The following is a 21,992-nucleotide window of genomic DNA, read 5'->3' as shown; positions in this document are numbered from 1 at the left end:
ACTTCTGAAGAAATTCATAATACATATGTTTGGGCGTGTGGATTGTACACATGTATATGTGTATATGGGACCTACAGTTTAACGCCGGTTCCAAACGGCCAATGATGTTTTTATTTACATCTTATTGTTAGAGAAGTTCTTATGGCAAGGTGTACTTACTCTCAGTGATTTGCCATTGCCTTCCGAGAGGAGAACGAGCGAATGTAATTTTTTGGTCTTACCGGGGATCGAACCCGGGACCTTCGGCTCTATAGACTATGTTCGCCCTCTATAGACCACGCTCGCCCACTTGTAATAATAATACACCGATAAAATAAAAATGAATAATAACAATATCGTGATAAACATTGTTTCCTTGATCTAATATCCTCAACGGTATAATTAGGTTCAATCTTTTTCAGGTTCCTGTTTCTCTGATTCTTGGATTAAAAATTATTGTCACGAAATAAATAATATTAATAAAAATTCAAGAATATTAATTTAAGAGTAAAATTCAAGATTATTGTTTATTTAAAAGATTTAAGATATTTAAAATATAAAATATAAAAGGGAAGTGTAAGTTTTGTGGTAATTAATATTGTAAATAAATAATAATTACTTATAATATAATTTATCACAAAATTTATACTTCCCTTTTTATATTTTAAATATCAATTAGGAACTCAATTAACCATATCAAGGGACACGATAGTGTCTCGCGCAAAGTTTAATAAGCGTAGCGACCGCGAGGCATGCCGTGTATCTATACGCAAGTTCTTTTTAAAAAAAGGTAAAAAAAAAACTTTTTTTTAACTAAAATTTTTTATTTTTTATTATTTGTATTAATTTATAATTTTCGCATAAGTTTTTAATTTTCAATTCTTTTGTATAAATTTTTATTTATTTGGCGCAACTTTTTGATGTCATTATTTTTTTTAGAAATATTAATTATACAACACAAGTTTACAGTATTTTAAAACACACTGTGTTTTCTATAACACTTTCACATGGCGCGAAAAATTGGCGCTTTTTTCTTACCTTTTCTTAAAAAAGTAAGTCTTTATGGATAAACTAAACGATTATTGAAATGAGTTAATGGTATATTTTTTTTGTAGTTAATGACTTTAAAGAACTAAAAAATATGATGAATTTGTTTATTTGTAATGGAAAAACATTATTCACGTAATAAAATAGTTGTATATTAAATGAAAACGTATTTTAATCAATTACTATGTGTTTAATTATTTCCTCATTTATAGTATAAAATAAAACCTCAAGTTTATCGATTTTTAAAATCTTACATTAATTATGATATTATTAATTATTGTTCAGATTTTATAATAGATTCTTATAAAATGTTATTTTATACAAATATTCCCGAATACTTGATAAACTTACTGACACGTAATCAGCTAAAACACCACTCAATATGTTTAAAATACAATTGCAAATCTCGTCAAGCAGATATACACATGTCAGCACAACAAATCTTCGCGAACTGACGATGCAAGTCTGAGACATATATATTTATAATCCTTCTTCCAGTCAAAAGCATTTTGATAATTAAAGTTTCATATCTTAAGAAGCAAAATGAACCCATTGAATATCAAATAATATTATACACTCATCAAAAAAATTATCGCAACACTTAATTAATATCAAAATTTAGCATAAATTCAAATAAGCGTATCTCTGCGAAAAATTGTCGTATTTCAAAAATTTTTTTTTGTTTTATAGCGTAAAGTTTCTACTTTAAAGAACTTTCGTTCGATTTTGATTTTATTCTCTCCCCCTTTCTCCAACCCTTTAAAAGGAGTGACATGTTTTTTTTTCAAAAATTGCATGGTTTGACGAATTTTACGGAGTGTACTAAATTTTTTTCGCAAATATCATAACTATCCTAAAATATGGACCTTTTCTACAAATTAAAAAAAAAATTGAATACCGTACGATTTTTTTTCGCGAAGTTACAGCATATCAAAGTTATCTATGCATTTTGCCTATGTATACAATTACCGCTAACATTAGCATTATCCGATGGGCATTACGGGGAAGTTGCTGGTCGGATTTTGCCCATCGCGTGTGTGTGTGTGTGTGTGTGTGTGTGTGCGTGCGTGCGTGCGTGCGTGCGTGCGTGCGTGCGTGCGTGCGTGTGTGTGTGTGTGTGTGTGTGTGTGTGTGTGTGTGTGTGTGTGTGTGTTGGGGCAGGGATATATGTTCGTATTTAAAATTGTGTATTTCTACCTCGTCTTCGGATGACCTTTTATGGGAAGATGGCTGCATGATTTTGAAAAAGTACCAACCAATTTCCAGCAATTGGAAGCAGCCCTACATCGAATATGGTTCGAAATTCTGCAAGCCACAATTAGAGCCTGTATTAATATGCGTGAGCGCCTGCAAGAGGTCATCCGAAGACGAGGCAGAAATATACAATTTTAAATACGAACTCATATATCCCTGCCTCCCCCCAAACACACACACACACACACGATGGGCAAAATCCGACCAGCAACCTCCCCGTAGTGCGGGGTATCGGGTAATGCTAATGTTGGCGGTAATTAAATATATAGGCAAAAATGCATAGGTAACTTTGATATGCTGTAACTTCGCGAAAAAAAATCGTTTTTTAATTTGTAGAAAAAAGTCCATATTTTACGATAGTTATGATGATATTTGCGAAAAAAATTTAGTACACTCCGTAGAGTTCGTCAAACTATGCAATTTTTTGAAAAAAAAAAACACGTCCCTTTTTTTAAAGGGATGGAGAAAGGTGGAGAGAATAAAATCAAAATCGAACGAAAGTTCTTTAAAGTAGAGACTTTACCCTTTAAAACAAAAAGAAAATTTTTGAAATACAATAATTTTTCGCGGAGATACGCTTATTTGAATTTATGCTAAATTTTGATATTAATTACGTGTTGCGATAATTTTTTTGACGAGTGTATTTAGGTAGATAATGTTAAATTCATGTTCATAAATAAAAAATAAAATATGATATTCGGAATGAATAAGTCTTTCTCACGTCATAGTTGTAATGTGACGGTTTCGGTTCATAATCTTTGAAACATTGGTCATGTTTTATGTATTACTTCAAGGTTGGTCAATCGAGAAGTAAAGTAGAGTAGTAGATCGTGGCTTTAAAATATACACGTTACGTAACGAAGATAGTGACATGATGAAGATGTCCGTCACGTTACAAAACTAGGCGTGTATCTGTATATAAAGATATTATGAAAATATAAAATAAAAGTTGAAGAAAGTAATATAATAAAAATTATAAAAATTAAAAATTGAAAAATTATAAAAATTAAATAGCTGCCAGACTTGCGTGAACATTATTTAAGTGTGGTAAACTTACGAACAAACACAGAAAATAGCTATAAAGTAAATGATTGGTAAGATACATTTAAAATGAATCTCGATACAGATACAAATACAAATACACAAATTAAAATATATATAGATACAGAGACTCAGCTACTTTAAAAATATCTCAGATACATATCAGATATTTTTAAATTATATTTTATCATAATAATTATAAATATGCACAAAATATACTGAATAAATTTTTTATTTATTAATATTTTTGTTTACGATTACGTTATTCGTTAGTCTTAATAACTCATCAAAAATGTCTCAAAGATATCGTCACTCAAACTATTTCTCCGTGATACTAAAACTTGATCACCAATGCTAAATAATCACTCAACCGGTGTTGACGTGACGATATATAATTGTGTTAAACTTTAAACTTAAAAACAAATGTTTCATATGAGGAAAACGTGTGATATATTAATGCAATATCTTTTTGCTTGTCTGACAAATAGAGAATGCCGATAGCACTGGCAGCTGTTTCTACGCGATGTCTTGATCTTTTAAAAATTTAAAGAATTGGTCAATTCAAAGAAATACGTGAAAATGTATCTAAAAATGTATCTGAAAAAATCGACTCAGATATGTTTTAAATCTAGATACAGATATTAAATTCGAATATATCTCACTCAGATACATGCTCAGATACACAAAATGTATTTAGACACTGTATACATGTAGCTAGATACTACCCAACACTGCTTACAAGTATATTTTCTTGTATTACAAATATAGTTTCTACATGTATAATTTCACGACAAATTATAAAGTTTACGCATAAAATATATATTTTGTTCAACATATAATATTCATAACGATTTTTTTCATTTTTGCAATACATCAACTTCTTTACACTTATGTGGTATTTGTGTTAGTTTCCAATGATTGTTAGCATCTGATTGGAACGAATTTTACACGAACTGGATGAGAAGGACGAATTATTATATCTGCCCTCAGCCGGACATCGTTTATATGATCAACTGGCTCCAAGTAAAAATTGTGCACCAAAGGAGCTATCATAGCCTTTAATTCCAGCAGACCGAATCGTTGACCTACAATTGGAAATGTATTAAAATTTATTGATACGAGAAATAAAATCGCATGTAATTTACCTATGCAATTCCTCGGTCCTGCGCTGAATGGTAAATAAGAGTAAGGATGACGATTCTGAATTTTCTCAGGCAAAAATCTATCCGGATCAAATACATCTGGATTTGGCCAAAAATTGGGATCTCTGTGAGTTCCATAGATATGAAGATGTAAAATCGTTCCAGCAGGCACGACATATGACTCTGAAAAAAATATTATAAAATTAGATATTATCTCTACAAAAATAAGAGTTTTCTTGAGAATTAAAATGGACATAATATTTTGTATGCTTAAAATGTTAAAAACCTTATTTCAAACTTATTTTACATTTAATAATACTCTTCGTGTAATGTGACATTTTTGAAGATTATATAAGAAGGAATAAAGTGATTAATTACGTAATTTTACGTCTTCCGTTGTTACTCGTGATATGAAAAACACGCTCGGATACAAACGTAGCGCTTCCTTCAAACATCTTTCTAAATATGGTAAATTTTGCAACAATCTCATGGTAAGTTTCCCTCCGTTCTCTTGCATCGCAGAATCGACTTCAAACCTCACACGTTCCTGTGCCATAATAAATAAAATTTATTCCTCAATATTCTAGTTTTTTTGTGCAGAATAGCAATAAATAAATCCTTAATAAATCAAAATTAATTTTTTTTAATTTTTATTTTAGAGACGTTTTAATTTTTTCGAAATATATCGATATACCCATATCGATATTTCGATATGTAGAGAGAAAATATGCAACGAAACTTAATGCCTGTACTGCTTTGAATAAAAATCGTAATAAAAATAAAATATCACAATATATTGAGATTGTGAATTAAAAATACCTGGATATCTTTATGTTCAGCTAATAATAATAAAGCGAAAGTCATAGCCATCGCTGTAGTATCATGTCCCTGCAATTGGAGTATTATACGCTTAGATAACTTGCACAAAAAATTATAGACAATACCTCCAACACAAAGGTATCGACTTCCTCTCTGATGTCCAAATCAGACAAAAAATCCTGGCGAGATGCGTCCAATAAGAGATCCAACATGGCTAGTCGCTTTTTTTTAACTAGAAATAAAAAAGACATTAGCGTCAATCTCATTTTGGCATGTTATATTTATTACCATATATTATATCGTTCTCGTTTAAAATTCAAACTTTGTTATAAATAATAATAATTTAATTTTATGCAGAAATATTTTGCATCATTACGATTATGTGCTTAATGTAAATACTACAAGCATAATTGGTAATATTAAATTGCACACAGAAACTTAAATTAGAATATTTCGATTCTTACGTACTTCCAAATACTTCTGCATCATCAATCTCCGTTTTTTTGTCATTTTCAAGGTTTCTCAAGTATCGGCCATTGGTGCGTTCGTGATAATGTCTTCTTTCAGCAATAATCTACACATATATTTTTTTTTTAAATAATGTGTTGTATTAAATAAGAGTTGTGTAAGATGTTGTGTAAAAATACATTATCTTATATTGTAGATATTAATAATATATAGTTATTAATATTCAATTGCGTAATCTTGCGAAATGAAGATTACGAAATTTATTGTAATTTTATATAAACGAGAAAAAAGAGAATCTTAAGTGATATGATTTATAGCGTACTTTTTCCGTAAATCCATACAATATTTTCAAAATCTTTTTTTGCTTTCTTCCTTGTGGCGTCAATGCGAATAACAATTTGTTATGGAGCAAAGGTCTCAGTATTCTAAATCGTAATTCAATAAGGATATATAATTCTAATAATTAAATGTGTATATATATATATATATATATATATATATATTATATTCGTTGAATTACCTATAAATTATTATTTCGATTATCTGATGCATCGCATCTCGATACTGTTGCTGAAATTCGCCGAGTTCTTGCAGAGAGATGCCCATGGAAGTTTCTGCAAAAACATTCTTTATATGTGTATGTACAAGCTCGAATATTTAGCCGCGAAAATTATTACAATTGAATATTCCTTTGTATATAATAAATCGAACATTATATATCTTATACGAATATTAGTATCAATGATACAATTAAAAATTATAAGTGTGTGATGTTCATATGCGAATAAATTCTTTTTCTGTTTTAAACTATTGTTATTTAGAATTAAATCATCGTACATAATAGGACAATAAGAATCTTACCGCATATTGCGTTTAGCGTATGTTTACTAATAAATGGTACCAAATCTTTTACAACTGTGCTTTTTTCGTTCTTCAAAGAATTTGTCATACAATCGCCCTCCTTGATCAAGACATCAACAAACTGATTTAATATATTGAAATGGAATGCAGATGTTAATAACTTTCGCCGCGTTTGCTACTTAGTGCCTAAAATGAAAACAAGGAATTGTGATATAATACATATATATATATATATATATATATATATATATATATATATAGGGTGTCACTTAAAGACTGCCCACTAAGTACATAGCGTTATTCTCCTTACCAAAAAATAAGTCGAAAAGTCCTGATCAATTTTTTTTTTAATACTTAATAATGGAGTAATAATTCAGTAATAATTTAGTATTGGAGTAATAAGTCACTTAATAATAGAGTAATAATTCAGTAAACCCTGATAATGTGTACTCACATACACTGTGCGACACTCACTGACGTGCGCCAGGATAAAACTCGGCGCTGTTTGACCGTTACTTTACTGAATTATTACTCCATTATTAAGTGTTCTAGAAAAAAAATTGTTCAGGACTTTTTGACTTATTTTTTGGTATGGAATAACGCTATGTATACTTATTGGGCGGTCTTTAACTGACACTCTGAATATATAATATCTTGTATATATAATACAAATGATATTATATAAGACGTTTTAATGTTTAAGTGCCCAATCCTTAAAAAATATTAATTACGTTTTTAATTTATTTTTTTGTATCACAAAATTCTTATATAAACTTTTAAATTTTCCTTTCTTGACATTTTTACGGTAAAATTAGTTACAAGAATCATTTTGAATGTAATTACATATTTTGTAATTGAAACTTTATGAATTGGCAAATAGACATAAATTCAAAATTAATATAATAAATATAATAATAAAAGTTTGGTATGTAATGGTGTACATCACGAGGAAGTTGTTCAGTCGGATTTTGCATGAAAATGCAGCACTTTGCTGTATTTGCGCATCATGCGATTGATCAACCGATAAATTAAAAAACTCGCCCCACGTGTACGATGTATGTCAGATCAGTTAGTATTAAATCCTGATCTATACATATATTAAAAACAAGAAACATTTGATTTTACGTAACGCAAGTCACCGTACACACGCCACACCATCTCACTTAATATTGATGCACACATGCATGCATGTATGATGCATCATACACATGATGTGCAAATTCCGATCGAGTAACTCTTCCTCGTGATGTATTATACATCAGATAACGTGAATGCCGGTGGCATTAGAAAAAATCTTACAAAACACAGAAATGATTAAGGAAAAATATATAATTGAGGAAAATGATTGAGGAAAAAAATATAATTTTGGTTAAAATTGATTAAAATATTATTAAATTAAAAAAAAAATTTTTTTCAATATTTTTTTTCGAGAAATACATTCAAAGATAAAAAAATGACCACCTTATTAATGACAATATTTTTATTTTTCTTCAAGTTATAAATATTTGAAATTTTCGAAAATTGTTAAAATTAATTTTTTTTTAAATGTGTAACTCGGAAATCGATAAAGATAAAAATCTAAAAAAATTCATGGAAGCTACTTTCAATGGATACAAAAACATATAAAAAATGAAGCAAGTCAAAAATGGTCGGGGAAAAAAGTCATTGATTTGGCGTGGAATGCCCCATATGTTTGCATAAACGTATGCTAAAGCTATGACAACAATAATTTAAAATTGAGTCAGCTATAATTTGCAATGTTAAAATAACTATAAAAATGTTGTTGTCCCCTAAACTTACTAAAAATTATAGTTAAATTGTGGTAATTGCAATTATTTTTTTCTCTCAATGTGATAGCTTAGCTCCTAGGTACGATAGAGCAATGTTTCTTGCACCATTTTAAACAGGAAGTTTCCTACTTCAAAACCAATGTGGTGACATTTTTGGTCCCGTCCCTCCTTTTTCTATAGACCGCTACAAAATCATGAAATTTCCAGACTTTTTTCACGATCCGATTTTGGGTCTCACAAGAAAAATAGTTCGATGAGGCGGACAATGCAACCTTATCCATCTTAAAGTCAAAGCTTACACTCGTTCAAACGCGCCTAGAAACATTGTCCTACGATCTCCCAAAGCTGAGATGTGGCTTCTTAAATATCGGTAAAATTTGCAAGTTTTAAAGCGCTCCCCTAATTGTTTTGCGTAATGTAATACTCAAATTTAATTATGTAAAATTATATTTGATTTGCTATAGAGACAAGCCGATTTATAACAGATTGTAATAGTAAAATAAAATAATAATAAAGTAGATATGCTTATACTTTAACGTCATTACGTTACCTGTACTGGTGAGAAGACCTCTGTTTAACCAAGGATGTAACATATCATATATACGGCTTTTCTCGATGTGTTTGGTGCTACTTAGTATTGTCTGAAATCACCGAAAATAATGTTAAGATAAAAACGTCAACATATTATTATAACACACTCAATCTTTCAGATACACACAGAGATTTATTATCTCAAATTATTATATAATCTTAATTAAATGTTTCTGATGTTCTTTCTTTTCATATATTTTTAAGAAACATTTTTTACCAATAAATATATTATTATAAAACAAGAATGCAAAATTCCAAAATCTAGATAAATTGTATAATGTCTACAGAGAATTAAATTTCATTTTTTACTTCTAAATCATCTGGATGACGAATAGAAACAACGGGAAGGTAATGTTACGTCCAGACTCGAGGAAGGGTGAGTCAAAGGAAGGGCGTAACTACTTAAATCTCGATACACGCGACGGGACGAGTGTTCGAGTCGAACGAATGCGGTAGGCCTGAAACAGGTCAACGATCCCAAAGGCCGCTCTTACTCTGTTTAAGGGACTATTCGTTCGTTGGTCCCTTTTCGACAAGAGAATTTAATCTCTTTTGCACGGGATGGGACCTAGTGCGATTTTTGATCAGGATAGATGGGTACTTGAATAACTTACTAATTAACAAAAAATTATCATTTATTTATGTGAACACGAATATATATATATATATATATATATATTAAAGTACTGGTATGTGTTTGATTGTGCGTGTGTGTAGATACAATTAATTTTATCGTTACGGTTCATGTGTGAGATCTATGAGGGAAGGAGGTGAGGGAGGAGAGTCGTAAATAATTATGACGGGAGGGGTAAGAGAACTGGACGGATATCGTTTCCGAAAGGATCTAGGAGGAGATTGGTAGTACAGGGTCATCTGTAGTTATTGGAATAGGTGAAAATAGAGAGGGGGAGTAGGATGGTCTTGAGTCGGAGGACGAAGGACCGGACAAAAAGAAAAAAGAGAGACAAGTACAGGTGGTTGGGGAAGTACACGATAGAGAGGGAGAGGGTGAACGTGGAATGTACGTGTGTTTGGTTATTAAATTAAATTCTTCCTTAAGGCGGTAGTATTGTGCTACTAAACGTTCCGCTCGCAGCGGAGTACGGCCGAAATCGTTGCGCTTCCACTTATGGGCGCGCTTGATCGCATTACAGGCAACGGAATTCACTGAGAATTATGTTGATTTTAGTCGCGTTGTTGGACTTTATTTGTTTTTGCGGGATTACGTTTGAATGAGTGTACTTACTATTTGATGTGATCTAGTTGCTGAACGGCGCTGACAAATCGGCTGGTTCTCAGGATTACTGGGTTCCCTCGAGTTCTCGAATGTGTCGATGAAGACGCTGGGTGGTTGTTAATTATTGCTGAGTCCGATCGTTACACTAATGGTTATTACGGTGCGCAAGTGCGTAACTGCCACGACGTAGGCGGAATTAAAAAAGAGAGCGTTCTTGGAAGATCTCTTCTTATAGAGCAAAGGGCGTCTTTTTTTCTTGTGACTCATAGTCATATGTTCGGTGTTTTAATCCCTTTTGCGCAACGTATTGCTCTCTTGTATGAAGTGTTTTTTCTTAATTCTGATCTTTGGTCCGCTGATAGCGTGTGTCGATCGTGATATTTCAACATTACATGACTTATTGATCAAAGTGTAGGTTTCGTAATCTCACCGGTCGAGTTGTTTCACAATTACTGTCTTTCTCCGTTTAATTCTTATAACTAATTTCGGTCTTATAATTAATATGTTCGCGGAACGCGAATCTGCGTAAATCGGGGAGGAGAAAAGAATCGTGCAGTCCACAGGACGTAACAGTAAAAAGCCCAGAATTTGAAAATGGGATAATATTCATTAGTGAGTTTACATAACAGGTTCCATAGATACTCTGAGAAAATATAAATATAGCTACAAAAATTTTTGTAAGATTATTTTTCATCATTATTTTCAATGTGTATCTTTACACTATGTGTACTTTTACTTATATGTATACCGTTTTTTAGATCCGTTGAAAGCAGACTAATTAAGAAAATGGAAGAATACTATTGCAAAGAAAAATGCTGATAAGCCTGAATAAATTATTTTATAAGTAATCAGCATGCAATAATATTGATAGATATTTGTTCAAAAACAGAATTTATGAATTTGACTTTGTTTATATATGTATGCGTATATGACGAGTTGTATGTTCATTAATGTAAAATAGATCATAAATTTCGTATTTACCTGGTGAACCACGTAAGGGTAATAAATAGCCAATAATCGGATAGCCTGATGGTCCCGGTATAAGATTAATGAGTCGTCCGTTTTTTCCATAATGCAAGTAATAATAATACACCAATAAAATAAAAATGAATAATAACAATATCGTGATAAACATTGTTTTCTTGACGTAATATCCTTAACTGTATAATTAGGTTCAATCTTCTTCAGGTTCCTGTTTCTCTGATTCTTGGATTAAAAATTATTGTCACGAAATAAATAATATTTATTTTACCACAAAACTCTTTTATATTTTAAATATCAATTATAAACTCAATTAATCATATAAACTTAACAATCATTGAAATGAGTTAATAGTACATCTTTTTGTAGTTAACAACTTTAAAGATTTAAAAAATATAATGAATTTGTTTGTAATGGAAAAACATTATTTGCCTAATAAAGTAGTTGTGAATTAAATAAAAACATTTATAATCAATTATTATATGTAATTATTTCTTTATTTATTGCATAAAATAAAATTTCAAGTTTATTAGATTTGCAAAATCTTACATTAATTATGATATTATTAATTATTATTCAGATTTCACAATAGATTCTTATAAAATGTTATTTTAAGCAAATACTTCCGATTACCTGATAGACTTTCTGATACGACAATCAGTTAAAACACTGTTCAATATGTTTAAAATGGAAACCTTGTCAAGCAGATAAACACATGTCAGCACAACAAATCTCCGCGAACTGACGATGCAAGTCTGAGACTTATATTTATAATCCTTCTTCAAGTTGTTTCGTCTTTGCTGTGATAATATATAATCGATAATTTCTGTTATCTCCTCTGACAGTAAGACTAATGAGTTTTCTGAACGGAACGTTTATTCAATATTGATTACAGAAACAAGACTATTACAAGATATATACGCGAGAAACGGAACAATGCAATCTGTCGAGAGCGAGAGATGTTCTCATGAAAACAGTCGACATCGAACTATATGAGTGTCGTCGACGATAGATGGCGCAAACGTTATATTATCGAACAGCTGATTTCGAAGTAACTTGGTGAGACAAGACGCGCGGCAAGACGAGGTTTGGAAAAGAAACGTAAACACGTTCTCTCGGGAAGTCGAGCTGCTGCACGACTTTCGCAGAACTATAAGCAAGAATTACATGACCCGATAAACTTAGAATTAAAACAGATGGACGGGAATTAAATTAGGTTATTTGAACATTACCGCCCGCCTCAGGAGCGTGATGAACGCCGCTGAAGTATTGCTTGACAAATAATGTTGATACCATACAATACAATAGATATCGCGTTGGAAGAAATAAGTTAAGGAGATTAATGACGATGAGCGCAATGGATGAAAATGATTGCGATAACGGTAGATGCGACGGAAATGGTCACTGAGTATGCTGGGCAAACATTTAATTACGGCTAGATATCGCATAATACAGGTTTACATTGATGCGTCTTGCGTTTCGATTGGAAGCGGACACAATTTTACGACGGGTCGTTTGAACTCCGACGCGGCGGTACAGAGGGTGACGACGCGAATTAGACCGTCAGACCCGGGATGTACAGCGATCACTCGGGCTAATGGCCATTTTGACGGTAGATATCGCTCGTCGAGGATTAACACGAGGGATCCGATGGAGATTGAATGAGATGACCGTCGCCACTTGTTACGAGTCTGAAACCGCTGAAAGTATTCCGTCGACCAACGGTGCCAAAATCGTTCCAGCATATGCCGGAGGAGTTGCCACCGTGATAAACGCGAGATCGCCGTTTCGGCTAACGATGGTTCCGGAATAACAATCAGAGATTCGCCGACGAGAAAATGAGCGGGAGTTAACGCAGTGACGTCAGCCGGATCGTCAGAGAGAGCGCATAGTGAACGCGAATTCAGGACGGCCTCGATCTGAGTTAGAAGCGTGGTGAATTCTTCATACGTGAGCACGGAATCGCCGAGAACGCGCCGAAGGTGAAATTTAGTCGATTTTACTGCAGCTTCCCATTTTCCACCGAAGTGTGGCGCCGAAGGAGGATTAAATTTCCACTGAGTACTATCGACGGCAAGGAGCTGAGCAAGTAAGCTGAGCAATAAAGTTACATTGTGTCATACAAAAAGAAACATCCGATCAACTTTTCACAAAAACATATTGCAACAACAAATAATGACAGTATCAATATACAAATAGAAGCCAATATGTTTATTAACAAAACAAACCATCCTTTAACATTAACAAACAATAAATGGTTTATCAACCTATCAAACACAGACATTCTGCCCAATGTCTCCAATCTTTTACAACTAGGTAGCAATTTTTGCCTTCCCAGTACTAACAAAAAAGAGGCGATTCACGAATTTATTAAAGATATAGAAAGTAATACTAAACGCCAGAACATCAACAATTTAAGAACAATCCGTAATATAGCCATTCCACAATTTTCACAATTATTAAACACCAAATACAAAACAGACCATATACAACAAAAGTTACTTTCAATGCAAAAAGAAACTAATAAATTTTGCCATAATAATCCCAACATAATTTTCACACGGGCAGACAAAGGCAATGTCACTGTTGCTATGGACAAAATAAATTATGTTAATAAAGTAGAGAATCTCTTGAATGATGAAAACACATATTCAATTATTTAAAAAAACCCATGTCAAAAAACAGAAAGAGAACTTAATAACATGTTAAAAACATGGTTAAATAAAAATTATATTACCAAAAAAGAATAATACAAATTATCCTCGAGCGATTCTCTCCTACCCAAAGCTTACGAACTACCAAAAATACACAAAGAGAACACTCCTTTTAGAATCATAGTTTCTTCCATTAACACAGCATTATATTCATTAGTTTCCTTTATGCACAAAATATTACTTTCCAGCCTTCCGACAGCAAAAAGTCACATTAACAATAGTTTTGATATGTATAACAGTCTATCAGGAAAAAGAATAGACGAAGATGAAGTGATGATTTCACTGGACGTAATCTCACTTTTTACTAATATTCCGTTAGATCTTGCAATAAACAGTATCAACATCAGATGAAGACATATCATAAATTGCACAAAAATACCACAGACAGAATTCACACATGCTAACACATTTATTTTAACATCAACATATTTTTTATTCAACGACAAAATTTATAAACAAACTTATGGGACCCCTATGGGGTCTCTATTATCTCCGATGATAGCTGATTTAGTTATGCAAGACCTTGAAGAAACAATATTTAACTCTATGGATAAAAAATTTTCATTGTATTTCCGATATGTTGACGATATAATATTAACTACTCCATCGAAAGACATAAGAAAAATTGTTAATATGTTTAATGACTATCATGAGAGAATACAATTTACAGTAGAATATGAGAGGGACCGTTGCTTAAGTTTTTTAGATCGTTCAATCATAATATTAAATAACAGAATATATTTAGACTGGTATCAAAAAGAAACGTTTTCTGGCAGGGTTTTATCATATTTTTCTAATCATCCTCATTGCCAAAAAATCGGAATAATTTATAATTTAACAGACAGGTGTCTACTATTATCACACCCACAATTTTACAATAAAAACATTAAATTAGTGGTCAATATCTTACTTACAAGGGACATGTCACAACTGTCCGGAACCGATTTGATTCTTCTTCAAATATGTTGTTAAATACACAAATCTAAAAGACACGTATTTTTTTATGTGCGGATATTGAGTTTTAAGGGGTGAAACACCCCTTTAAAGAAAAACGGTATTTTTCTTTAGGATCGAATATCTGGTAAACTATAAGAGGTAGAAAAAAAAGACGTACAACAAATTTTAATGGCTTGAAGAGTACTTTAAAGTTATATGAACAAAATTTTGTTATTTTTATTTTTTTTTAAATGCCCCCACCACTTAATTTTTTTTTTCAAAATTTAAAAAATTTTTTTACCTAATTTAAAGCTTATTTTTTTCCAAATTCAACCATGTGTAATAAAGTTATGTTACGAAATATCATTTTCGAAAATTAATTATAAACGCTCCCGTATACACTCATCCGTGCTATGTGCGTAAGTAATTACCGTCGAACAATAAGATATATAAAAAATGTTTATGTATAATTTTTATTTATGTTTTCTATGTATTTATAACTGCGTATTGTGTATATTTAGATTAAAAAAAATATATATTTGCATTTTATATTATTCACTCATTATATACATTACAATAATGATATTCGACAAAAAAATGTTTCAAGCATAATGACTTCTTGCACCAAGAACATTTTACTACAGCTATATTATTGCAACCTTCGATATCACATTTTGTTGACGTTTCGTCTAAACTAAAGTGTACTGGATTTTCAAATTCGTCTGGTCTTTCATTCGTATAACCACTTTTAAACCACGAATATTTAAATAAGTTTTGATATCGTGGGGATGACAATTGATTATGTATCAAAGATTGCAATTTTATTATATTATTTCGTTCATGTAAATTTATATTACTTTCCAACAGTAAAACCGCATCTGAAAATCTTTTAGCAAAATTTTTCCAAATTCTGAATCCATAAACATCTAATGGTTGTATTTTCCCTGTAGTTCCTTTCGGTATTATCATAGTAGTAATATGTGTTCCTGGAGGTGTTAAATCCGAAATAATATTGGGGCAATGTCCAGTCCATGAATCAATAAGAAGAACGCTATTAGGACCAATGTTTGCAAAATAAGCTTCTTCTAACCACATTTTAAAATGATCTGTATAAAATATAAATGTTAATTTAATAGTTTTTTATGACTCTTATTAAATTGTTAAATGAAATAAGTTTGTTAAAGAAAGTAATTATAAAAGGAAAATACATGATGTCATTTTACCAGATTTCGATGCTTCTACAATAACATTTTCTGGTTTAAATAAATTTTCTTCTACTCTTGGTCCAAATTTACCATTAGCTTCTTTTAATACAATAAATAAAGGCAACAAATGACAACAAATTGCCATTACAGGATATTATTGGTTGTATCGTATATGAATGGGTTGTTGATGATATGGATTGCACGACACGTTCTACTTTTTTTTCTCCCTGGTTAGACAATGATCTTCCAGAATGAATTTCCAATTGGAAATCACTTTGATCTGAATTGTAAATATTTTCAGACCCAAACTGTTCAATAAGAGGTTTTACTATTTCCAGAAAATCATCAGCTGATTTTTGCAAATCAACAGAATCTTCTAATGTTCTTCTAGTGACAAACTTCGTAACTTTTCTTGAAACAATTCGGTGAGACTTCTTGAATCTTGCTATCCAACTGTGAGATGCTTTAAATATAGGATTTAAATTTCCTATTTCTTCTTGAGCTTGTAAAGCCCATCTTTTTAGATCAATATCATGAACCATGAATCCTGATTCAACAGCTGCAGTAAATTTATCATGTGTAAATTTGGAGATGTAAGATAATTTTTCTATACGACTTCCACCTGATTGTATTTGTTCTTCCCATCTCCTTAACTGACGTTCAGATGAAACTCTTCTAAATTTACTTTGTACTACTTTTAGAGGACGATTCCTTTTTTTGTCATTACTGTTTTCATCAGTGTCCCGATGTTGCCAATACTCAACAGCTCGTCTTTTATAAGAACTATCAAAATTTGTATCATCATTTGAACAATGAGGATGAGAATTTAAATTATCTTCATTCCATGCTTCTTCGTCATCTTCAATTATTTCAAAACTATGTAATTTATAAAGTTCTTCATAATCGAGATATATTTCTTCCGTTACTTCCACTCCATTATAAAGAAAAACGCTATCCAGCAATATTTTTTTTATGTTTTCCTTTAATTCCACTTCTGCTTCAGTTACTGGCGTTTCTGTTAGATATATTGAATTTATTGACATCAATAAAAGTCTAACAACGTTAAGCTGATTGATAATCATATTCAAAGATGTTAAATTTTGCTTTTTATTGCAATAGAAAAACAGTTTACACAGATATTATTACAACGAAAAGACTACATTGGCTGTGAGAATTATGCTGCTACATGAACAATTTATATTAACTTATCAGAAACACGTAATCACATAATCTTATGATTCATTTAACGTAAGATATAAAATTTGTTTATGCCAAATATTGCGACATGTATTTATTTGCAAAGATTCAATTGTAAAATAATTTTATTATAGAATAAAATTGTTTTTAATTTTTATAGAAGAAATTAAATATTAAAGAAATAATAAAAGAACTGGGGGTATATTTAAAATAATTCTTATTAATTATATTTAAAAATGTTTTTAAAAATTTAAATATACACAATACGCAGTTATAAATACATAGAAAACATAAATAAAAATTATACATAAACATTTTTTATATATCTTATTGTTCGACGGTAATTACTTACGCACATAGCACGGATGAGCGTATATACGGGAGCGTTTATAATTAATTTTCGAAAATGATATTTCGTAACATAATTTTATTACACATGGTTGAATTTGGAAAAAAATAAGCTTTAAATTAGGTAAAAAAATTTTTTAAATTTTGAAAAAAAAAAATTAAGTGGTGGGGGCATTTAAAAAAAAATAAAAATAACAAAATTTTGTTCATATAACTTTAAAGTACTCTTCAAGCCATTAAAATTTGTTGTACGTCTTTTTTTTCTACCTCTTATAGTTTACCAGATATTCGATCCTAAAGAAAAATACCGTTTTTCTTTAAAGGGGTGTTTCACCCCTTAAAACTCAATATCCGCATATATAAAAAAATACGTGTCTTTTAGATTTGTGTATTTAACAACATATTTGAAGTAGAATCAAATCGGTTCCGGACAGTTGTGACATGTCCCTTGTAAGTTTTATTGGGATTATTCAGTGTCCCCCTTCCTTGCCGCAAGGTGATAGAATCCTCGCTAGACTCTTCTTCTAAAGTTTGCCGACGACCCCTTTTACAGGGCGAGGTGCACGATTCATTAGACTATCCCGCTTACTCAAATACAAGGTAACGAGTCCTAGTTCGACTCTTCATACTATTATTATGACGACATATCTTCCCCTCCCTTATAAGAGGAGAGGTATACAACAAGGAAGACTAGCTCTCTTCCACTAATAATTATATTTTGTTCCAGCGCTTAAAAATCAGTTGTATACTTTATGCAAACTTTCATACTCTGAATAATTAATAGTTAAATTAAAAGATATTTGTCATATGATGATTACGTACTAAAGAAAGTTCTAATAATATAATTGATTCTTTATTTTGATAAGAATAAAAAGTTTCAAGTTAAGAATATTGTTCCTTATTGAAAATGCTTCTTAGCATTATAAATTGCACTTAATTCATAATAATTCAATTAATTGTTGTAATGATGTTTCAAAAATAAATATATTAATGTATTCATTAATAATGTAAAAAAGATAATTATAAAATAAATGTATTATTATTTTCACCTAATTACAAGGAATTATTTACAGCAATTCCAACGATAAATTCCTAAAGCTCGTTAAGAAAAAACATCGAGACTATATTGCATGAGACTACATTTAGAACTCCATACATTTTTGTTCCTTCGAGCCGGATTACGCGCCATTCACCATGTCCAACACAGACGCAAGGATCGCACTGCAACAGAGTCGTTTTAACCTGATACAAGAAGCTGCTGAATTTAACGATATAGATGTCTCCCGAGTGTCTCGTGTCTCGTCATTTGGTTATTACACGACTGGATATGCTCGAACAAAATTGGGCAAGGTTTCAAGAGGAGCACGAGAATATGTGCCTCTCGGAAAGTGAGGCCTTGAGCGACCTGCCGTACATCAGAGAAAGAATATATGAGCGCTGTCAAGCCTTTTATGTTTTTTCTCGTGCCAAGTTGCTCACACAACGAGACGATTTCGACACCTTAGATTGTCATTCCAGAACAACGTTCTCGGATCAAGGAGCTTCCACATCAATGATGCCTCGCAGTGCTTTGCCTCGGATCAAGCTTCCGAGTTTCTCCGGAGATTACCAGTCTTGGAGGTCGTTTCACGACTTATTTACATCACTGATGTTACGTCCTGTGGACTCCACGATTCTTTTCTTTCAAAGAACGCAAGGCGATGATTGAAAAATCACAGGCGTGGGAATATGATCTGGCAGACGAAGCAGCTGACTGGAGACGGTTAATCGTAAAAATAAAAAAGAAAGGAGAGATACATACCAGATGTAACTCGCGGTGTCCGAAATTCTCGCTTTGACTAGTTGACAACTCGCGCTTGAAAAGCAATAAAAATCTTTCTTTTAAAGGAAAATTTTACTTAAAAAGTAATAAAAACTTTTTAGAAGGAAATCTCCACTTGAAAATCAATAAAAACTTTTTAGAAGGAAATCTCCACTTGAAAATCAATAAAAATTTAGAAGAAAACTTCCACTTGAAAACGAATAAAATTTTACTAACAACGATAACCGAATCCAAACAAATGCCGCCTGACAGATCACCGAGATAATCTCGAGAGGATAATAAAAATATAAATCTCAACAAATTCTCCATTGGTCAAAACCTAGGGCCCTAAACAAAAGCCCTGACCAATCCCGGTAAACTTTTAAAGTCAAGAGACGCCTCCGGGACTGAAAGGGCGTTATTGAAAAATTCCCTATTCGTCAGGAAATATTAACAAACTAAGGGGAAGGAGGAGCAAGAAGGTATATATACCCGCGACATCTCTCAGAGAATTTCAATCTTTTTCTCAAACCTACGCACGCGGATCATTCGCGAAAAGTTATACCACCATCCTTCGAGTCCGTAAATTGTTCGAATCTCGAACTCGTGAGCATTCGCAGTGACACTTGTGAGATCATCGTGTGCTCAGTGCTCACCGATTACGACAATTTTCGCGAGTGAACAACCGTGAGTGGAACACCATCCTCACGGAGGAGTCCTTAGCCAGATTCACACCTGGGATAATCAGAATAGTTAACACCTACCTACGCACTCAATAAGTAATAAGTGACCCTCTTAAATTCCTAATTTTATTTTATTTTATTTTATTTTTTTATTTTCTTTATTTTAAAAGGAATAACTCTCGGATCTTTCAATTATCTAATTTGAAGCGCAATCATTTACTTCTCTGAAAATTATCTTAGAATCCCATTAACTCTCCTCTTTCTCCCCTTTCCCAAAATCACTCAGGATTCTTTGTGTTAGCGAAGTAATCCGTGATTTTTCCCCTTTCCCAAAATCACTCAGGATTCTTTACTTTAGTAAAGTAATCCGTGAGTTCTTTTCCCACCTCTCTTCTCTTCAACCTTATTTAATTTAAGGAACAGAGAAATAAATGAGGAAACATTTATATAAAAATGTTTTTCATTATCCCTTGATCTAAGAATTTCCGAGAAATATTCTTGATAAATCCCCCTTATCAATTATTCCTTATTTCGTTCGTTCCCATAGTGAACGAACTCCGCAAACGACCCTCGCGAGCGGCAGCTAAATCAGCGCGAAACCGTCGGTTGAGGCGAGAATTGGCTCGGGCTACTGCGGCACTGCGCGACGATCTCCATCTAACTCGCGAGACACTAGAAAGATGGACTCAGGAGCACACTAGCATATCCAATAACTTTTCGAATACCACATTTAATATAAACACACCCATATCTCCCTATCAACCTAACACCTCCCCCATTTCCAATCCGGAAATCCAAGAACCTTCACGAACCCCTTCCCCCTCCCCTCTCGAATTAACAGAAGAAGACTCCCGATTTCCGTTCCCTTCTTATTCTCCCGTACCACCCGCTAAATTTCAGCGCATTCCTTTCCCCTCTTTCCAAGATCCACCTGAGTCCCTCTCTTTCCAAGATCCACCTGAGTCCCCCGCTGAGTTTCAGCGGAGTCCCTCTCCCTTCTTTCGCGATTCACCCGAGTCACCCGACGAATCTCAGCGGATCTCATCCCCGCTCCCCCCTTGTTTCTCCGAACCACCGAGGTCCCCTTCCCCAGCTCCTTCCACTATCATTCTCGGGGATTCTCCTCCTCCCTCCCCTACTTCCTTCGAAGCTCAGGAAGAAACCAAAGAACTCACGCAAGAAGAGTTCCGAGACTGGTTAATTGACCAGTTACCAGAATTAGCAGATGTCCGAGGACTCTTTCGTAATCGGGCCCAGTAGAACATGAGGCCCTGCGTCTTGCTTTAATCGACGCACCTATAGATGGGATAATCCTTTGGTATTTTCCTGGGCTCAATCGTCCACTGGGTGTCCCCGTTCAGCTCCTATTAAGGTCCTATCCCCGCTCCACTATCGAATTCCTCTCGTAAAACCCGTGGAATACATATATATACACACACACATGCATATGTATATATCCATGTTAGGCAAAAATAATTGTATCAGTCAATCGAGACCTTAGAATAATCAACACAAAACACTTTCCCTCGTTGTCTCGATTGACGCCCTCCGTACTAATATATCACCCGCGATCCATACACAAACACTCACACTTTCATTAGCAACTAAGTCCGTCGATTATATTATTATGTATATAATCTCTTTCGTCTCTATATTAGGAATAAATTTATAAATTTCAACACAAATGATTTTCATTTATTAACAACCCCGTTCCCACTCATTCCCGTAAACCGAGATCGCACAAGGTCCCATCCTGCGCAAAAGAAATTAAATTCTCTTGCCGAAAAGGGACCACTGAGCGAACGGCCCTTTAAATAGAGTAAGAGCGACCCTTGCGGTCGTTGACCTATTTGGGCCCAGACATTCGTTCGGGTCGAACAGACGGATAGTTTACCGTC

At 32.7% G+C, this 21,992-nt stretch overlaps 2 protein-coding genes and 1 pseudogene across 2 annotated transcripts; all 3 read right to left on the bottom strand.

The window, feature by feature from the left end:
- Positions 1–3,607: 3,607 nt before the first annotated feature.
- On the bottom strand, positions 3,608–10,446 carry LOC145945949 (cytochrome P450 4C1-like). The gene is made up of 11 exons (XM_083055259.1): positions 10,239–10,446; positions 8,952–9,042; positions 6,612–6,797; positions 6,271–6,364; positions 6,073–6,175; positions 5,751–5,856; positions 5,408–5,514; positions 5,283–5,351; positions 4,842–5,010; positions 4,467–4,646; positions 3,608–4,406 (listed from the first exon to the last, which is right to left on the bottom strand). Exons 3-11 carry the CDS (start codon positions 6,697–6,699, stop codon positions 4,243–4,245), a joined length of 1,080 nt encoding a protein of 359 aa, XP_082911385.1. The 5' UTR covers positions 6,700–6,797; positions 8,952–9,042; positions 10,239–10,446; the 3' UTR covers positions 3,608–4,242.
- A 2,221-nt stretch (positions 10,447–12,667) lies between these two features.
- Positions 12,668–13,494, bottom strand: LOC145946239 (uncharacterized). The gene is made up of 2 exons (XM_083055766.1): positions 13,439–13,494; positions 12,668–13,304 (listed from the first exon to the last, which is right to left on the bottom strand). The coding sequence occupies exons 1-2, from the start codon at positions 13,492–13,494 to the stop codon at positions 12,668–12,670; spliced, it is 693 nt and encodes a 230-aa protein (XP_082911892.1).
- A 1,921-nt stretch (positions 13,495–15,415) lies between these two features.
- Positions 15,416–17,147, bottom strand: LOC145946133 (uncharacterized; annotated as a pseudogene).
- Between the last annotated feature and the right edge of the window lie 4,845 nt (positions 17,148–21,992).

The sequence above is a fragment of the Prenolepis imparis genome, unplaced genomic scaffold, assembly GCF_030444845.1.
Source record: "Prenolepis imparis isolate NDT839.2.m4 unplaced genomic scaffold, iyPreImpa1.0 SCAF_15, whole genome shotgun sequence".
NCBI lineage: Eukaryota > Metazoa > Arthropoda > Insecta > Hymenoptera > Formicidae > Prenolepis > Prenolepis imparis.
This window is presented reverse-complemented; position numbering and strand designations above follow the sequence as displayed.

Bases quoted from the DNA above. Each gene is read 5' to 3' on its own strand.
- LOC145945949 (XM_083055259.1), bottom strand. From the start codon at position 6,699: ATGACAAATTCTTTGAAGAACGAAAAAAGCACAGTTGTAAAAGATTTG. The intron at 5,515-5,750 runs GTACGTAAGAAT...TTTTATTTCTAG, and splicing joins TGATGCAGAAGTATTTGGAA to TTAAAAAAAAGCGACTAGCC. The intron at 4,647-4,841 runs GTAATTAATCAC...TATTTTTTTCAG, and splicing joins AACGGAAGACGTAAAATTAC to AGTCATATGTCGTGCCTGCT.
- LOC145946239 (XM_083055766.1), bottom strand. From the start codon at position 13,494: ATGTCTGTGTTTGATAGGTTGATAAACCATTTATTGTTTGTTAATGTT. The intron at 13,305-13,438 runs GTTTGTTTTGTT...TTTATTGCTCAG, and splicing joins TTTGTTAATGTTAAAGGATG to CTTACTTGCTCAGCTCCTTG.